Source organism: Ziziphus jujuba, chromosome 3, assembly GCF_031755915.1.
Source record: "Ziziphus jujuba cultivar Dongzao chromosome 3, ASM3175591v1".
In the NCBI taxonomy this organism is placed as follows: Eukaryota; Viridiplantae; Streptophyta; class Magnoliopsida; order Rosales; family Rhamnaceae; genus Ziziphus; species Ziziphus jujuba.
The window spans coordinates 24,247,217-24,267,871 of record NC_083381.1 but is presented as its reverse complement, the minus strand read 5'-3'; the positions used below and the strand labels follow the sequence as shown (position 1 = coordinate 24,267,871).

Sequence of the window (20,655 nt, the reverse complement as noted above, 5' to 3'; positions counted from 1 at the left end):
CCTTCGATTCTCACACTCCATTAAGAATTGAGGAAGTGGACACCGGATTTAGGTTCAAGGGGTTGGAATTAGTGGGAGAAGATAGGCAGTACAACTGGAAACTAGCCGGAAATCAATTTCCCGACAAACCGCCGTGGTCACCGGAACCCGTCACTGCCGGCGACGCGTCCGGTGGCCACTGGTCGTGATTTTTAGTGGAAAGGTAGATCGGGGAATGGGTGACTCAACGGGGCCGGCCGTGAGGCAAACGGAGGTTTGGTTTGGGAGAAATCGTCTGGAGAAGGAAACAGGTCGCTCGCCAGAAAACACCCCAATCCGGGCGCATCACCGAAGATCTAGCCGTGATTTTTGGCTGGCCGGCCGGTTTTGATGGGTGGGTCATGGTGGTCAAGTGTGTGTACTGTTCTGGTGGCCAAAAATGGGTGAACGGCGGTTGACCGATCCTTCCCCTTTTTCTCTCTCTTTCTCTCTCCTCTTTCTCTCTCCTCCTCCTCCTTCTCTCTCCTCCCTCCTCTTCTCAACCAGTCAAAAGGCCCGTGGGTGCCACTATGCACTCACGGGTGGGTCCACTTTTTGTGACATGTGGCATCACTATTCACACACATACAGATCCATGAATAGTAAACATTATCTCGGAAAAATTTCATAGGTCCGTAACTTTCAAACCACATGTCCAAATCGGGCGTGCCGCTAGTCTATGAACTCATATAGATGAGCACTTCACAACCATGCATAAGTCAAAGCTCAACTTTGCATAAACAAAGAGTCAACTCTGGCAACCTTTGGATAATTTGGACCTCAACTTGTTTTGCTCATAACTTTCAAACTATAATTCTGTTTTCGACATGCTACTAGTCTACGGACTCGGGTCAATGTGTACTCTGCAACGGTGCCTGAGCCAATGCCAAATTCCATCCAGAACAAAAAGTCAAAATTTTGACCCTATCGATCAACGATCAACCTCGGTCAACGTGCAAAAATTTCGATATACTTTGGGACGGGATGTTACAAAGAGGGAATATTGCTAAGCAATGGTGCTTGCTTTTGTTAATGGATTGTATCCAGTTTTGAGACACTCCACAACGCTTTCCACTATCATTTGTGTTATGGTTTTTGTCAAGACCCGTCCAGAATTCCTCCCCGGAACCCTAGACAAGCCATGATCCCAGGGAAACCCTACCGGATACTTCTATGGAAAATCCGGCAGAACCTCCCCTAAGGGATGGACTTACCACAAAATTCCCTGCACTGAAAACGCACTTCTATAATTGTCCCCTTATTCCTCCCACAGTACTACAAGTTGGTTCCACAAATTTCAGCACTTCAATATAAATACAATAATCCAGTGCAATTTAAATATATAAGTGTCCCATACAGTATACAGAGCTTTATGAAATACTACAAGGTATAGAATACAGCAATAATGAAAGAAATATTACAACTGCAGTAAAAGAAGAACAAGGTACTGCACGAACTAAAACAGCGAGGAAGATCAAGTCCGCTCCGAGTGAACACCAACAACCTGGTACCTAGAGGAACGGAGTTTAAGAGTGTGAGATGCTAATCATCTCAGTGAGAGACCCTATCTACTATACAATATAATACCACGGTAATAAGTGTATAAATAATAATTAATTGGAAATAATAATTTCTCTCAAAACCCTTACAATTCTCTCAGTTGGAAAAGTTCCCCCTTTTAAAACCTTTTCACAAAACCCTTGTTCGTAATCCCCGAAAACCAAGACATCAATTAATTCACTAAATATCAAATAGAATATAATAAGTCACGCATCCGACAATTTTAATTTAAAGGAAATTAATTTATTGAATAATTAAGTAAAGAGAAAATTAAATCAATTTAAGATCCCCAACCAAATAAATACCAGAACAGTAATAATTATATTTTAATTCCAATACAGTTTCAAAACGTTTTATTTTTAACACACAGTTCTGAAAATCATTTGATGCACCCACTATATACCAGTGGCGCCAACAGTACCCAGCGTCCCAAGGTACCGCCAGACAGGAGGTTATCGAAAGAAACTGGCATACGGTCGCGTGGCGTCCCACTGCGCCGCTGCTAACCTGGTGTCCCGGCCATAGGGGGTGGCCTACCCTCATCCGATGGCAACCACAGGACAACCTCATAATATCAACCGTACGCTACTCACACCCACCTGCGCGCTAATCACAACAGCGCGCTACTCACACCCACCTGCACGCTAATCACAACCGTGTGCACACTAACCATATCACATATAAACAGAACACCAGTACGTGCACGGTGCATCTAAAAATCATAAAACTCACAAATTTAATTTATATAACAATTTTCACATTTTTGCATAAATATAGCAGGTATAGTCCATCCGCTTGAACTCGGAAATCCTCCGTAATTTCTTTATAATCAACACCATAAATTCCATGATTTTCAAATCCACCAACTCCTAAATCCACCAATTCAAATATCCACATTTTCCCAATAGCATAAATAATTCTCGAAACATAATAATTAAATCTCATAATATTCCACGGGCATATTTTATAAAAATTGAAATCACCAACATAAACAAATATTTTCCTTGAAATATTTGAAAATCAAATCATGCCCAATTTAATGTTAAAACCACAAGAATTTCAAAATTCTCAAACCATAAAATAATTTCACATGGCATAAATTTATATAACGCACATTTTCTTAAACCCAATAAATTCACCAATAATTCCACAATAAATCAAATAAATATTTGGCATATAGAAATTAAATTCCAAATATTTAAATCACACATGATATTCACCAATTAAATTCCCAAAATTTATTTGAAGGTGGGTCACTCACCTGGAGCACGCAATTAAACCACGATCCACTACGGGATCAATTCCACGACTCACCGGTGCTCCTAAAACAAAATTCACAGACAGTCAAATAAATTAATATTTTAATCGGGTAAATAATACCCGGTACCCGGGGGTCAAATACAAACTTTAACCAAAATAGGCGAATGATATACCGAATCGAAGCTCGTGGAATGAGGATTACCAATCCGGTCTCCATCGACCCCAATTCCGCCGGAGGTGGCCGGAATTTGGTCGGAAAGCTTCGGCCGGATTTAAACTTGAGGGATCTTTCAAACGGTGGGGATTTTGGGCAAACTAACCCCTGAAATGGACTCAGAGGGGTCGAAAATAGTGGGATAGAGGTATGGGACGGGTTGGGTTGGTCGGAAACGGCGAGAATCACCGGAAAAATTTCACCTCGCCACCGCGACTTCGCCGGCGGCGGCTGGCCGGGAAATTTAGTGGCTGAGGTCGCGGCGGGACGGGCTACACCGGTGACCGGCGCGTGTGGCGTTCCGGCGACTGCAATCCAGCCAGACGGTGGTCAAATAGAGAGAGGGAGAGAGTCAAAGGAGAGAGAAAGGAAGAAAAAATTTCTGCATATTTTGTCTCTCGGGCTCGGGGAAGAAGAAGGAAAAAAAAGAAAGAAAAAAAAGAAAAAGAAGGGTGTTTTCCCACGTGGGGAAAAAAGAAAAAGAAAAAGAAAAAGAAAAGAAAATAAAATAAAATATATAAAAATAATTAAATAATAATATTATTATTTAAAATAATAATAAAAACAATTTGATTTTACACATGGTTGACATGTGGCATTTCACCATGCTGACACATGGTCACCTTCAGTAAGTCACACATGGCACATCGTTACGCGTTTTAAAAATAATATTAAAATAATACAGTATTTGAAAAACTTTACAGGTCCATAACTTTCAAACCACATGTCCAAATCGGACGTGCCGTTAGTTTACGGACTCGTATCGACGAGCACTTCACAACCATGCATGAGTGAAAGCTCAACCTTGCATGAATAAAAAGTCAACTCGGCACCCCTTGGACAGTTTGGACCTCAACTTGTTTTGCTCATAACTTTCAAACCGTAGCTCCGTTTTCAACGTGCTACCAGTCTACGAACTCGTGCCAACGTGTACTTCGTAACGGTACCTCAGTCAACCTAAAATTCCAACCGGGTCAAAAAGTCAACTTTTGACCCCTTGATCAACGGTCAACGGTCAACCTTGGTCAACGTGCAAAAATTCCGACATAGTTCGGGACGGGGTGTTACAGTTTTTTTTTTTTTCCCCACTAAATTTGTTGACAAAATCCCAAAGTAATATTTAGTTGATTTATTTTTTTAATTTATTCTTTTATTTAAAAATTTATTCATCTTTATTTAACTTATATAAATATATTAATTAATAATACCTTATGTTATTTATTCATATTAATATATAATATTTTATTAAAGAGTAAAAATATAATATCAGTAAAATTATGGAAACGCTATTTTAGCCTTTTGCATTGCAATTATCATGGATAAAAATGGTAGGATAAAATTGTCTAATCATAATCTGAAAAGTTGCTTTTATATTAATATTACGGACATACCCATTCTATCATTTTTTTTTCCATTCCACACTTGACTATTCTGCTTTTTATATACAGTTATATATAGCGGATTCAAAAGGGCTAAGGATCTTACGCCCATAGTGTAGATTGGAGATATGCCATCATGGGCTATAAGAGAGAAATATTTTAATAAATTTAAAATAAAAATAAAAAAGTACAAAAATACTGTACTCATTAATGATAAATTTTCTCTTGAAAGAGACTGAAATCCAAAGACCGTATGATTTCTTATTTATCTAGAGCTCTACTACTTCTGTTTTGCCAAATAGCGTAAATCTGCGGTTGACTCTGTTTAGTCAAGCTTTCTTACAATCTCATTTAAGGGATAAATTATACATACATCGTAGTGGAAACAGTTAGCCAAAATAATCAATTGGAACAAACAAAACAAATTGAAACTTAAGAACCGAAATTAAAATGTTTTAAATTTGAAAATTGTAATGCAACTTCATCAAATTAAAGGTACTAAAGTGTAAATAACCCTATCTTTAAGATATATCAGCAAAAATTCCACATCTTAAGAGAATTTCAAACATCCTCTTGGATCTAAATTAAAACCCAACGTATCCTTCACTTAAATTGTAATTTTAAATTTTTTAAGTTTATAGTTGTAGTTGTTTTAATTACAATACCATTTTAATTTTGATACAAGTACTAATTTTTAAAAGGCTAAAAAAAATTACCTCAATTTAATTCAAGGGGTACATCTCTAGATTACAGTTTTATATTTTAATTTTGTTATACCAAATATTCTGTCGTCTGACGTCAAAGTGCGTAAAAAATAGTGAAATAAGAAAATTTTTAATAGCAGTTCTGATGCTTATAATAAAAAATTAATAATATATATGAACTTATATCATTCCATACTTATCTTTGTGCACTAGAAAATTTATTCTAGCTTTGATTCCACACTTCATGACTAAAGATTTGGCTAAAGAACCTCTAGTTGGAATAAAGCAACACTATTTTTTTTTACGAAAGAGATTATGCTTTATAATATCAGTGGAAATTTATTTTTTCTTCATCTTATTTAAATATTACGAAGAGGGAAAGGTTTCTGATACCTTTAAGTTCCTTCACTTTGAATTCCTTTCTTTCATCATACTAAAAGAATCGATATGGTAACTTATATTATGAGAAGAAAAAAGAAAAAAAGACGTAAATAATTGTGATCCTTTTCTAACAAAAAAAGATGCAAATAGTTAAAAGCAAAAGAGCAATAGAATTAATGATGCTAATTTGAATGCATTAATGTTAAAGAAAAAATAAATAATTGTGGTTAACATTTTGGAAGAATTCTCAAAACGTTGGTAATGTGTTTTCGTTGTAATATTCCTAAAGCGTGGCAGAGTTAGTTGCTTGCTGCATATTTTGCGATTTCCACTGAAGTGCTTAACGAAGGGTGGAAGTTTATTATACATGAAAGAGATGCAAGATTAGTTGTTCAAGCAATTTTCAAATATCAATTCACCAGGAAAAAAAAAAAATTCAAATAGCAACATCTTTGGATATCTAGTATTCATTGGCAATACATCCCTCTAGTAGAATTGTTTATCAATTTTTCCTGTATGTTATGTTTGCTTGGTTTTCCAGATGTACAAATTAGTATATTATTTTTTTGGCTACATAGTGTCACGGTCCTACATTTTATGCAGCGGAAATAGACCGTGCGGCGCCAAGACTCTCTAGTCATGGCCAGCCTTTTCACTATCCGAGTTCATATATCGACCCATCTAATACTAATTGTATGCTCATGAGGTTCCCATAGTCATCATGGCTCATGTCGCCCTGCAAGCTAGCCCGATGGCCTCACGCCCACTCGGTAGCTTGTTACTCAATCTTGTGCCAAGATCTAGCCAGCAACCCATCTCTCCACTCGGGCCTTGGTCCATGCACATCTCGAATAGCATCCGACCCTAGAGCATGCACACCAGCGTCGTGCCAACATGCCACCCAGGGTAGCAACACAAGATTGGAAGCCCACATACGAATGTCACCCGATGGCACGGTGTCGCCCCGTCCGTGCCTGTTTAGCTTCCAACCCTCGTGAGCGAGGCAGAACCCGAGCCCCCGCTCACTGGCACATTTGCCACAACCTTGTAACAAAGGCCTACGTGTGTTCTTGGCATAGCCGATAGAAAACGGCATAGCGAATGCTACACTTAGCCTCTGACACAGGAGTGACGCGCAATACCAGCTCGTAGCACCTACCGGTACTGTCCTCGGGACTCCCTGTCCCTCGGAGACATAAGCCCACCTTCGTGGCACTATATGTCCGCCCCATGGCTTGCCGTCGCCCATGGGAGGCTCACTTAGCCCAAGCTCGAAGCCGGAGCCGGGGGCCGTGGAGAGCCAGACACGGACCACCCCCCTAAAGAGCTTATTAAGCCATTTCCTTTCTGGCACCCATAGATATCACTTTGTGCGAGGAATCATAATGGGGTTTTCTCTAGCAAACCTTCACATCTTGGCTTGCCATTCGATATGCACCATCCTAGTGACATTCTTAAGAACTTCCCATGGCCCGGGATCGAAGATCCCGACCTTCAAATATTTACGAAAATGCCACTAGGCCATTCCAAAGGTGCGGACCGTCACAATAGGCATGGAATTCCCTCTATTTTGCTTCCTCCTCACTTTTGAAAAGTTGGTTAGTTAGGTGGGGTCCATGGTTTAGTCTTTTCTGTTTTTGTTGTTATCTTTCCTTGGTTTTCTAGATGTAAAAATTGGTATCATTTTTTACATTTTTATTTTTATGGCTAAGTGGGCATGGAATTCCCTCTATTTGGCTTCCTCGTCACTTTTGGAAACTTGGTTAGTTAGGAGGGCTTCATGGTTTAATCTTTTCTTTTTGTTGCATACATATAATCTGTTTCTTATTAGGATGTTTTAATAATTTTTCTATCAGAACTTCACTTATCAACTATTAAATTTAATAATTTTTCTATCAGAACTTCACTTATCAACTATTAAATTTTTTCAAATGCTGATTGACTTCACTTATTAACCATTATATTTTTTCAAATGCTGAGATTAAAGAATTTAGGATTAATATAAGTTTTGACAGGATTTAGTTTGCCCTTTTAAAGTTGTAATATTTCGCTAATCTTATATAAAAGTTCAAATATATCTTTAAATCTCTGCCTTGGAAAAGACTAACTATGTATATATATATATTTATTGGGATAAATTAAGGATGAGTATTCTAGCACCAAGTTTTGAACTTCAAAGTTATTATCAATGATTATTTTCAACTGGATTGTCTAAAAAGAACTCGTTTTGTTTTTTAAATAAAGTATATATGAATGATTCGACAAATAATAATAATAATAATAATAATAATAATAATTAAGGATTATAAACTAATAATTTTCTATGAATTGTATTCCCTTCTTTTATTGGAAAAATGAATAAATAAAGGACATGAGAGATGCTTTTCATGTTTGATGCGTTTAACTAGTTTTGTCAATATATAACTCGAAAGCAAAGGATCCAAATTTCGATTTGTATAACATATTTTTTAAAATTAAAAAAATAAAATAAAATTTTACTATTTGTTATCATTCACAATATGATTCATAATTAAAAAAAAATCACCAATATGATTTATTGTTGATATGGCATTTATGAATTAATAGTACTTTTTGTTACTTTTTAAAACAAAAATTCTACTGTAGAAAAGGTGAACTCTGAGGTTATAGCAATAACTAAATTGTTAAAAAGGTATCTGTTCCCCTAAAATAACATTTTGTGAAAAACTGATATTTGGATATATATATATATATATAATTACTACAGTGTATATATTTCCCTGCCTGTTTGCATGAGTAAAGTTATTCAGTCACAGGCAAAGAAAAAAAAATGATCACCTTCATGAAATCTGATCTCTACAGGGATGCAGTACGCGGCATAACCAATGGTGCAATCTTGGAAAACAAAGACCATCTTCAACATTTAGTCACTCCAAATCAGAACACAGTCCTGCATATTTACATCACATCCATTAGAACCTCCATTGATAAAAAAAAAAGACAAGGTTGTGGAAGACATACTGGCAATGTGCCCGGCATTGCTGATGCAGCCCAATATGAAAGGAGAGACTCCCCTTCACATAGCATCAAGGTCGGGCATGTTTCAATTGCTGAGATACTCATCCTGCACGCGAAAGCCCTCCGATCTCCCGAAGATCTCAAAAGCGGCGGCGGTCTGGAAGCCTATAGGCAGATGATAAGGATGACCAATCAAGATGGAGACACAGCTTTGCATGAGGCTCTCCGATTTAAGCATCTCAGCGTGGTGAAGGTATTGGTTGGAGAAGATAGCGATTTCCAATACTCTGCTAATGAGGCTGGGGAGACACCAATTTACATAGCCACCGAGAGAGGATACAGAGACATTGTGTTTGAAATATTAGACAAATGCACATCACCAGGTGCTGCTGGATCTTGTGGTAGAAATGCTCTCCATATTGCAACCATATTAAAATCCACGAAATTATATGTAATTCGCTGGAAAATTAAAGCATAAAAAGCATTTTATTACATGTAATCGGAAGTCTTCCAAATAAAATTTATTCAAGACCATGGATAAAAAAGTGGTTGTATATATAAATATATATATATACACACACACACGTATATATATTAATTAATTTTGCTATGATATGCGTAGAACCCAATGCCCAACATAATATCGGCATCTGCAATCTCCAACCATTGAGAAATTGCCCTTTTACAAAAAGGATTACATATTATGGGGCACAAACCCCACCATAATATATATGGGTGTCGAAGTCCATCACATCTGGGATGCTATATATATATATATATAGATAAATATGAAATGCATGTATAGCTTGTCTTTGTATATTGTATGCACTAATTGTTTTTGAAATTGTAACTAACTCACATGTGTATTTTATTCCATTCTCTTTTAGAAATGATAAAAAGGATTGTGGATAAAATGGGAGGACTAATAAAAGAAAAAGATCAAGAAGGCTGGACTCCGCTACACCATGCTGCACATATGGGATATCTTCCAGCAGTAAGACTGTTTCTAGAGTGGCCGATAAATAGAGATGCAGGGTACATGCAAGATAATGAAGGCAACACAGCTCTTCATCTTGCAGCGGCTTCAAATCACACAAACATAATGAAGGAAATTCTTGAATGGTGCCCAGATTGCTATGAGCTAGTCAACAGCAAAGGCTGGAATATCTTACACTCCGCAGTGCGAGGTAGTTGCTTATTTCAAACGGATGCTCAGCTGTACATCTTGAAAGATGCTCGCTTCAACAACCTCATAAATCAAAAGGATGTCGATGGACACACACCCCTCCATCACGCTGCAGCACTTACATTGGATGAACCGATTCTAGATTTCAATGATTTTCCTGAAGTGGACAAGATGGCGTTCAACAAACATAACCAAAATGCCCTTGATATTGCTTCAACTACTAACACAATTGCTCCCTTCAAGGTGAGTTAAATATTCCACGCACCATATAATATGTATGGTATGCTAACTAAATGGTATATATATGTGTAAATATATATATATATATCTATAGAAAAGTCTTTAATGTTAGATCTAATAATAATATGCTAAGGTTGAATTTACTTTGACTTGTTTCATTGGATTGGGTCTTTTTCTTCTTTTTTATTTTTATTTTTTTATTTTTATTTTTTGGTTGTTGTCGTCGTCGTCGTTGTTGTTGTTTGAAGAAGAAGAAGAAGAAGAAGGAAAGAAAGAAAGAAGGGTGTGATTCCAATTCGAACCGTACATTGAAAAAGAAAAACCCTAACTAATTGGGTGGGTTTTTTTTCCTAGGATAAACAACCTTGACTCATTATTTTATTTTATTTTATTTTATTTTAATATAAAAATGGCTACCTTTTTATTTCTAAATTGTTAGCATACTTAAGCAATTATACATGAAAAACTTATCATTGCAGAATTCATTTAAAAGACACTTGTACAAAAAAGGTCTAAGAACAGGTATGCGAATATTTAACCCTGCAAGTGCAACTGCAAGTATTGGAGGCGAGCAAGGAAATAACAAGGATGAAATCTCAACTAATGCGAATAGATTCAGGGAAGCAAATTTGATTGTGGCAGCACTAATTGCGACAGTAACCTTTACCGCAAGTTTTACCGTGCCGGGAGGTTACGTGAGCGAAAAAGGTCCACTACAGGGCACTCCGGTGCTCGGAAAAAGTTCAGCGTTCAAGTCGTTCGTTGTAATGGATGCCATAGCCATGGTCCTTTCTAGTTCTGCTGTCTTTCTTCACATCTTTTTGAACTTCAGACAGGATACCGTGAGGATTATTTGGTACCTTGTCACAGCCTTCAATCTCACCTCCTTTGCTATGGCAGCAATGATGCTTGCATTTGTTACAGGTACTTATGCTGTTTTAGGCTACTCCTCAGGCCTTGCCATTGCTATTTGCGTCATTGGATTGTCTTTTTTCATTTTCTTTTTCTTATTATTTAAGAAACTTTTAACTCCAGAACTTAATTTGGAGGTGTAATGAAGGGCCGGGAGTCTGGTTAAAATATTCAAGAAATCTCTGTGTAAATTTTAAAATTTTATACATGATCAAATTTTACTTACCATAAATAGATGTTCCATCTAATTAATAATGACTGGACGATTTCGAAGATGTTAGAAATAAGCCATAAGATGTTACATTACATCAATTAATAATTAGAAAAAAAAAATAATAATAATAATAATAAAAAAAAAAACGTACATAGTGAAGTCTGCAGTACCTGTCATGTTATTAATTAGCGTAAAGGGACAACATATCTCCATTGTTGAGGTGGGAGACAGTTCTTATAGATCAAAATCATAACGAATATATATCCTTTAAATTTTATTCTTAGAAGATGCAAGTCAACACATTATTTTACCGTTTGGGAAAAATTTTAGAAATCTAAAGATTTAGGATCTTTTTATTTTCCTATACACTTTTATCAATCAAATTAATGCGGAGAAAATTAATGCAATATTACCTTCTCCTAGGTAATATTGCATTTCATTTTTTTTTTTTAAGTGATATTACATTCTTGATATATTTTCGAATAAGTTTATGGAAAGCATTGGTTGGAATTTAGAAATAAAATCAATAATAAATTGAATAACTGATGGAATGAAATTGAAAAAAGGAATAAAAATTGGACGTAAAGATGCAGTGATATATAAAAGTTGATCAAAAAAAGCAAACAAGGTCAGCTCAGGCTGGTTCTAGGGGCTCAAGTTAGAGGGAAGAGTCCCCCATTAGAGCCCTTTTTAGGGTCCAATCGGCTGCCTTATTAAGAGTTTGTGGCACTTACTGGAAAAAAAATGAGAAATAAACATTGTACTAAAAATTATGACTTTGTGTCAAAACTTAGATAATAACTTCACCTTAGTCTGTAGGAACAACAAATTGGTTGAAAGTTGAAACCTAGAAAATCAACATACAAATAGTCAATAAATTAACGATAATTATATTTAAGAAATCAAATATATATTCATATGGGAGAGAAGAATGAATATACCTTAATACATTGTTAATGAAGCTCTGCTCCAAAATTTGATAACTAATAATTCAGCTAAAGACGGATTGTCAAGTAAAATAACCTTAATTTGTTCATGAAAAAGACGATGTTCCATTCATTTCAACCTTCAAAAGCAGTTGCAGCTTCTAACCCTAATCCATGTGTACAAACTACTTCTTGAACAACACTAACTATTTTCATTTGAAAAAAGTACAACTATATTAACATACCTTCACGTCAACTATGATCGAAAGGGAATATTACTAAGCAATTAGTCCAAGATAATCACCATCCAAACTGACCAATGCCTGAAACTCCCTATCTGCTTCAAGCCACTTAGTCCCAATGACAATAAAACGAACCACCACATCCTTTTCAATCTTGGACGGCATGTCGTTCAAGAAGAAAGCATTCTTGTAACACCCGTCCCGAACCATGTCGGAATTTTTGCACGTTGACCGAGGTTGACTGTTGACTGTTGACTTTGACCGTTGACCAAAAGGGTCAAAAGTTAACTTTTTGACCCGGTTGGAATTCTAGGTTGACTGAGGTACCGTTACGAAGTACACATTGGCATGAGTTCGTAGACTAGTAGCACGTTGAAAACGGAGCTACGGTTTGAAAGTTATGAGCAAAACAAGTTGAGGTCCAAACTGTCCAAGGGGTGCCGGAGTTGACTTTTTATTCATGTAAAGTTGAGCTTTGACTCATGCATGGTTGTGAAGTGCTCGTCGATACGAGTCCATAGACTAGCGGCATGTCCGATTTGGACATGTGGTTTGAAAGTTATGGACCTATAGAGTTTTTTTTTAAATATTGTATTATTTTAATATTATTTTTTTAAACGTGTAACGATGTGCCACGTGTGACTTAATGAAGGTGACCATGTGTCACCATGTTGAGAAGCCACATGTCAACCATGTGTAATATCATATTATTTTATTATTATTTTAAATAATAATATTATTATTTAATTATTTAATTATTTTTATTTTATTTTATTTTTCTTTTTTCTTTTTCCTTTTCTTTTCTTTTCCCCCACGTGGGAAAAAAGGGGACCCAGCCCCGTTTCTGTTCTTCTTCTTCCTCTTCTTCTTCTTCTTTTCTTCTTCATTTCCCTTCCTTCCTCCCTCTCAGCCTCACCGTATTTTTCAAATTCCGGCCACCCATAGTCCACACGCGCCGGCCAATGATGAGCGGAGGGAGGAGGCGAGCTCAGCCATCAATTTTCACGGTCACCGGCCGCCGGATGCACCCCGATCGGGCCAGAGAAGCCGCCGGCCTAAAAATTTTCTCTCTCCTCTTTTCTTGTGTTTTTCGGCCAGCCCAGTACAAATTAAACCTCCTCTACCCCTATTTTGGGTCCTCTGAGTTCAAATATGGCCTCCAATCTCAAAAATTCGAAGCGGTTTGCGAGATACGAGGAATTGAAAACCGTCCAAAGCTTTCCGGCCACCTCCAGCGGAATTGGGGTCGATGGAGACCGGATTTGTAATCCTCGTCGCTCAAGCTTCGATTTAGTATATTATTCGACTATTTTAGATAACATTTGTGTTTGACCCCTCGGGTACCGGGTATTATTACCCGATTAAAATATTAATTTATTTGACTGTGTGTGGATTTTGTTCTAGGAGCACGGGTGAGTCATGGAATTGATCCCATGGTGGATCTTAGGTTAGTTGCGTGCTCCAGGTGAGTGACCCACCTTCAAAAATATTTTGGGCAATTAATTATGTTTAATTGGTATTTGAATCATGCTCATGTGGTACGATGTAATTATTATTTTATTGTGGTTTAATTTATTATTTATGCATGAGCAAAGTGTATTTCAGTAATAATCGTACGTGGTTTTAAGTATTATTTTTCGGACATAATTGGGTTAAATATTTTATGAAAATATTTGTTTAAATTGTATAAATTATGCTCGCGGTATTTTAATTGTTGCACCTCGTGTTATGAGAAAATTATGGTTTATTTGTTATTGATGTTTTCGTACCGGATTGTGAAAAGGAAATATGTGGGATGGTATTTTGTGAAAATTCGGTATATTTCCCACGATAATTTTGGAAAACAGTACGGTTGGTTTAATAATTATTTTAGACGCGTTCACACAGTATTGGTGTTCTGGTATATGTATATGTGGTTCAGCGCGCAAGTATTATTATTTCACCCGTGAGTTGCCATTGGACCGTGGGCAGGCAAGTTTGTTATTGGCCATAGCCGCCCCCCTCCTTGACCGGGATGATGGTTTCGGCAGCGGTACTGTCGGGACGCCGAAGTGTCGTTTGCAAGTTTCTCTCTTTAATCTCCCCGCCAGTCGGTGTTCAAGACGCTGGGTATCGGAGGGCATCACTGGTATATGGTATGGTGCATCAAGTACAAATTTTTCGGATAGAAATTTCAAACCCCAAAGAGTACAAAATCATTTATTATAATTTATTGCAGTTTATTTATATTTGGGGTATTTATTTATTTATTTGTTATTTATTAAATTATTTGGTCCCTTGGTTTTCGGGAAGTACGAATATTGGGTTTTTGTGAAAATATTTTAAAAGGGGAACATTTCCAACGGAGTGAATAGTGAGGGTTTTGAGAGAAATTGTTACCTCAATTGTTTATTTATTTATTTATTTAATTGTTCGATATTGATTAATTAAATCCCTTTATTTGGTATATTATTAATATTAAAGGTGTATAGTAGATAAGGTCACTCACTGAGATGATTAGCATCTTACGCTCTTAAATTCCCTTCCCCTAGGTTCAGGTTGGGAGACGTTGATCGTCCAGGGCGAGCCCGACGTCTCAGCTCGTTGCCGAAAGTCCAAGAAGTATTTATTCCCTTTTTCCTCTTCATCTTGTATTGTTTTCGTATCTGTCATTGTATTAATTCATATTTATTTGTATAATACTCTGTATACTGTATTGGACGTGTAGTTATTATCTATGCACTGATTTACTGTTATTTTGAAGTGCTGTAAATTTGTGGAATCAAATTGTAGTATTGTGGGAGGAATAAGGGAACAATTATAGAAGTGCGTTTTCAGTGCAGGAAATTTTTGGTAAGTCCTACCCTTAGGGGAGGTGCTGTCGGATTTTCCGTTGGAAGGTTCGGTGGTATTTCCCTGGGATCAGAGCTTGTCTAGGGTTCCGGGGAAAAATTTTGGGTGGGTCCTGACAATTCTCCTCAAGCATATGTTGATAATCCGGCCTTTTCAGAGAAGAGAGATAGATATTCTCAACAGATATTCTCAACAGGACCACATCGCAAGAGAACTCCATGCTTGAACACCTTGTGAACAACCCCTTCCAGGATCTCTCCCCTGTAAAGCTTGAAGGTGATGCCACTGAAAACAACTGGAAACATCACATCCCCTGTATTCTGCCTCACTTTCCCCTCTCCTACCTTATCTAGAGTCGTGACTGCAAGGAAATATCCAAGATCTTTAGTTGCCTTCTTAGTGGCAAACTCATCCATCAAGCGGATAACAATTGCCTTTTGAAGCATTAATCCTTTAGCATCGAGATTTTCAGCAGGGATCACAACATTCCAGGGCAGCTGTACTTTTAGAAACATTTCCCTTCTCACCTGTGATAAACCCAAGAATTAATAAAAAAATATTCCAATTATACACTATTTTTAGGACCCTTACATCTACCAACTGTGTTTGTGCATTGTCTTACATAAATCATATAGACAAAAGTCTATGTTGTGCACAGAAAATTAAATTACAAGCAAAACCACTCAAAATCGTAAGCCATCTGTTTTTCAAAAAACAAAAGTATAGGCAAAAGAGATCACCAGCTCATCTTTTGACAATTCTTTTCATAACAATCTTTACATAATAGAAGACTCAGACAAATCTACAACAACATGCAGACTCAGAAACCATCAATTGGACAAAATCAAAGAAGAATCAAATTAGTTAAGAATGCATTAGAACAGGAAAGCTCCATATCAGGAAGAACTAATATCCACCTGGAACAGATCGAAAGGAAACCAAGCATCAACATAGGAAAGGAGAACTTTGGTAATTTGGTTTAGGGGAATAATATGACAAATTTTGTAATTTAAAGATAAAGTATAAAATGTATAATAGTTTGGAAGTGCCATGTGTACTTTACCCAATACCTATGATGTAACCCACTGATATTTCATTTTTATTTCAATCTATTGTAACACCCCGTCCCGAACCATGTCGAAATTTTTGCACGTTGACCGAGGTGACCGTTGACTTTGACTTTGACCGTTGACCAAAGGGGTCAAAAGTTGACTTTTTGACCCGGTCGGAATTCTAGGTTGACTGAGGCACTGTTACGAAGTACACGTTGGCACGAGTTCGTAGACTAGTAGCACGTTGAAAATGGAGCTACGGTTTGAAAGTTATGGGCAAAACAAGTTGAGGTCCAAACTGTCCAAGGGGTGCCAGAGTTGACTTTTTATTCATGCAAGGTTGAACTTTGACTCATCCATGGTTGTGAAGTGCTCGTTGATACGAGTCCGTAGACTAGCGGCACGTCTGATTTGGACATGTGGTTTGAAAGTTATGGACCTGTAAAGTTTTTCAAATACTGTATTATTTTAATATTATTTTTACACGCATAACGATGTGCCACGTGTGACTTAATGTAGGTGACCATGTGTCACCATGTTGAGAAGCCACATGTCAACCATGTGTAAAATCAAATTATTTTTATTATTATTTTAAATAATAATAATATTATTAATATTATTAATCATTTTTATTTTATTTCTTTTTCCTTTTCTTTTTCTTTTTCTTTTTCTTCTCTTTTCCCCACGTGGGAAAACACCCTTCTTTTTCTTTTTTTTCTTTTTTTTTTCCTTTCCTTCCCTTCTTCCCCGAGCTCAACCAAAACACACACAGCTTTTCTTTCTCTCCCGACCGTCCCTCTCTCTCACCGTATTTTTCAAATTCCGGCCACCCATACAGTACACGCGCCGGCCACCATCCAAGCCCACACGCCGGCGAGCTCACCAGCCAAATTTGGCTGCCGGCCGGCCGGCGACGCGCCCAGATCGGGCCGGTGAAGCCGGCGACGGCCGGTTATGTTTTTCAGGCGATTTCGCCGTATTCCGGCCAGCCCAATCCGAATTAAACCCCTATCCCACTATTTTCGACCCCTCTGAGTCCATTTCCGGTGGTTAGTTTGCCCAAAATCCCCACCGTTTGAAAGATTCCTCAAGATCAAAACCGGCCGAAGCTTTCCGGCCAAATTCCGGCCACCTCCGGCGGAATTGGGGTCGATGGAGACCGGATTGGTAATCCTCGTTCCACGAGCTTCGATTCGGTATATTATTCGCCTATTTTGGTTAACGTTTGTGTTTTGACCCTCCGGGTACCGCGTATTATTTACCCGATTAAAATATTAATTTATTTGACTGTCTGTGAATTTTGTTCTAGGAGCACCGGTGAGTCGTAGAATTGATCCCGTAGTGGATCGTGGGTTAATTGCATGCTCCAGGTGAGTGACCCACCTTCAAATTAATTTTGGAGAATTTAATTGGTGAAAATATTATGTGTGATTTAAATATTTGGAATTTAATTTCTATGTGCCAAATATTTATTGGATTTATTGTGGAATTATTTATGAATTTATTGGATTTAAGAAAATGTGCATTTTGCAAATTTATGCCATGTGAAAATTATTTTATGGGTTTGAGGATTTTGAAATTCTTGTGGTTTTAATATTAAATTGGGCATGATTTGATTTTCAAATATTTCAAAGAAAATATTTGGTTATGCTGGTGATTTCAATTTTTATAAAATATGCCCATGGAATATTATGAGATTTGATTATGATATTTCGAGAAATTATTTATGCTTGGAAAAATGTGGATATTTGAATTGATGGATTTTGGGAGTTGATGGATTTGAAAATCATGGAATTTATGGTATTGATTATAAAGAAACTGTGGAGAATTTTCCGGTTCAAGCGGATGGATTATGCCCGCTATGTTTATGAAAAATGTGAAATTTGTTTTATAATTTAAATTTATGGATTTTATGATTTTTAGATGCACCGTGCACGTACTGGTGTTCTGATTATATGTGATATGGTATATGTGATATGGATATTGTGCACACGGATATGATTAGCGCGCAGGTGGGTGTGAGTAGCGCGCAGGTGATATTATGAGGTGTCCTGTGGTTGCCATCGGATGAGGGTGGCCACCCCCCTTTGGCCGGGACACCAGGTTAGGAGCGGCGCAGTGGGACGCCACGCGACCGTATGCCGATTTCTTTCTATAACCTCCTGTCTGGCGGTACCTCGGGACGCTGGGTACTGTTGGCGCCACTGGTATATAGTGGGTGCATCAACTGATTTTCGAAACTATGTTTTAAAAATAAAATGTTTTAAAACTGTATTGGAGTTAAAATTAATTATTACTGTTCGGATATTTAATTGATGTCTTGGTTTTTTTGGGGAATATGAATAAAGGGGTTTTGTGAAAATGTTTTAAAAGGGGAACTTTTCCAACTGAGAGAATTGTGAGAGTTTTGAGAGAAATTATTATTTTCAATTTATTATTATTTATCTACTGTATTACCGTGGTATTATATTATATAGTAGATAGGGTCGCTCACTGAGATGATTAGCATCTCACACTCTTAAATTTCGTTCCTCTAGGTACCAGGTTGTCGGTGTTCATTCGGAGCGGACTTGATCTTCCTCGCTATTTTAGTTCGGCAGTACCTTGTTCTTCTTTTACTGCAGTTGTAATATTTCTTTCACTCTTGTTGTATTTAATTTGCACTGGATTATTGTATTTATTCTGAAGTGCTGAAATTTGTGGAACCATTTGTAGTTTGTGGGAGGAATAAGGGGATATTTTTAGAAGTGTGTTTTCAGTGCAGGTAATTTGTGGTAAGTAAATCCCTTAGGGGAGGTGCTGCCGGATTTTTCATTAGAAGGTTCGGTGGTATTTCCCTGGGATCAGGGCTTGTCTAGGGTTCCGGGGAAGGAATTCTGGACGGGTCCTGACATCTATCCTCTTTTATTTTATCCTTTTATATAAATTTATTTCTATTCTTCGCAAAACAAAATCGAATATGCCTTCTTCACTAAAAAATTATAATAAAATTGTTTCATCTTTGATTTTATCAATATAAGTTGACAGTTCCCTATAAGCAAAATTAAAACTTACAATTATAAGTAACCATACCATCGTCAACTAGTTGGCATTAGCTATTACAAAATAGTAGAAATATTTGTCCTTCTATATTCAATTGTTTTTTCCCTATTTTCTTTAATTTTAATTTAAAATATTTAAAAGTAACAAATTTAGATTGAAAAAGAAAAAAAGTGTGGTAAAAGAGAGAATAAAATGCCTGATGCATGATTCATCTAGAGGGACACTGGATTACTCAACATGTTGAATTCTTGATTTAGGTAGCAGCTTTTTGACATGAAAAAAGGATAAACTAAAAACTTCATTAAGTAATTTACCATAAATATTAATTAGATGAACCAAAATATAAACAAGCAATTTTAGCACCACGAGTAAGTACTTTCCTTTCCCAAAGTCCTCTAACCATAGCAACATTCATTTTAATCCATAACCACACCACACACACATTCATAAAAGAAACGTTACAATAGCAGCCAAAAATATATATATATATATCAGACAACTTATCTCCCATAAGAATCGAGGAAAAAAAAAATGAGGTAAATGAACTCATTTAAGGCATACAATCTTTACAAAAGAAGCATGTTTATAAAGTTACAAATATTTACCGACCCAATTCAACAGATCCAGAGAGTGCAATAGGACCAAGGGAATCACCTTCTAAACTGGCAAGCATCACAAATTCTTTTCTAAAACGTCCCCTTTTCTCTATCCATCTAAGATCAACCACCACAAAACGAACTGCGTCCCCTTTTTATTCACCTCTTTTTGAGGATGAATGAAGATAAGTGGCGGTTAACGAAGTACTTTGTAGCAACCTTCCTACCTCATCAGCTTAGCCATGGCAGCAATGGTGGTTGCATTTGTTACGGGCACTTATGCAATATTAGGCTATTCCAAGGCACTTTCTGTTGTTACTTGTGTCATTGGATTGTCTTTCTTCGTTTTATTTTACCAAGGATTGTCTTTCTTCGTTTTAATTTACCAGTTCTTCCAGAGGTGGATAAATTATATGGTACTTGATAAATATCAATGCCGACTCTCCTCTCTAGAAGGATCTAGAGTCATCGTTTTTGCTCTATAAGAATGGAGAACAGCTAGTGTCTTGGGAGTGATGAGAAAATATCTACAATTAAATATTAATATATTATATATATCTAGAAGGATCCACCACCAACTTTAGCTTGTATAAATAGGTGAAAGGATGGGTCTCTTTTGTGTCTTGTCCACCAACAATAGAAAAAGAGAGAGTGCTTTACTTGTGAAGTGTGAGTGTGTGTCCTTGAAGTGAGAAGAGTGTAAAAACATATTTTGTGTCCTAGTGTAAGCCAAAAGTCAAACTGAGTGTGAGTGTGTTAGTGTGTGTTGTTCATTTGTGTGAGTGAGTGAGCTACTCTTTTTATATGTGTGAGAGTGTACAAACTTTCTATTAATTAATAAAAATCAATATTTTGGTTCACTCTTTGGTCCTCTGTCTTCAACATTTTTGGTATCAGAGC

General features: G+C 36.9%; 2 protein-coding genes across 2 annotated transcripts; one reads left to right on the top strand and one right to left on the bottom strand.

The window, feature by feature from the left end:
* The first annotated feature begins 8,337 nt into the window (after window positions 1-8,337).
* Window positions 8,338-10,994, top strand: LOC125423435 (protein ACCELERATED CELL DEATH 6-like). The gene is made up of 3 exons (XM_060815416.1): window positions 8,338-8,914; window positions 9,401-9,942; window positions 10,419-10,994. Exons 1-3 carry the CDS (start codon window positions 8,338-8,340, stop codon window positions 10,992-10,994), a joined length of 1,695 nt encoding a protein of 564 aa, XP_060671399.1.
* A 1,275-nt stretch (window positions 10,995-12,269) lies between these two features.
* Window positions 12,270-15,588, bottom strand: LOC125423629 (DNA-directed RNA polymerase V subunit 7). Its single transcript, XM_060815415.1, has 3 exons — window positions 15,247-15,588; window positions 15,183-15,214; window positions 12,270-12,419 (listed from the first exon to the last, which is right to left on the bottom strand). Exons 1-3 carry the CDS (start codon window positions 15,578-15,580, stop codon window positions 12,270-12,272), a joined length of 516 nt encoding a protein of 171 aa, XP_060671398.1. The 5' UTR covers window positions 15,581-15,588.
* Between the last annotated feature and the right edge of the window lie 5,067 nt (window positions 15,589-20,655).

Bases quoted from the DNA above. Each gene is read 5' to 3' on its own strand.
- LOC125423435 (XM_060815416.1), top strand. From the start codon at position 8,338: ATGAAATCTGATCTCTACAGGGATGCAGTACGCGGCATAACCAATGGT. The intron at 8,915-9,400 runs GTAGAAATGCTC...ATTCTCTTTTAG, and splicing joins AGGTGCTGCTGGATCTTGTG to AAATGATAAAAAGGATTGTG. The intron at 9,943-10,418 runs GTGAGTTAAATA...TTATCATTGCAG, and splicing joins ACACAATTGCTCCCTTCAAG to AATTCATTTAAAAGACACTT.
- LOC125423629 (XM_060815415.1), bottom strand. From the start codon at position 15,580: ATGTTTCTAAAAGTACAGCTGCCCTGGAATGTTGTGATCCCTGCTGAA. The intron at 15,215-15,246 runs GTTGAGAATATC...TTCTCTGAAAAG, and splicing joins TGGTCCTGTTGAGAATATCT to GCCGGATTATCAACATATGC. The intron at 12,420-15,182 runs GTCAGGACCCAC...GGGTGTTACAAG, and splicing joins ACATATGCTTGAGGAGAATT to AATGCTTTCTTCTTGAACGA.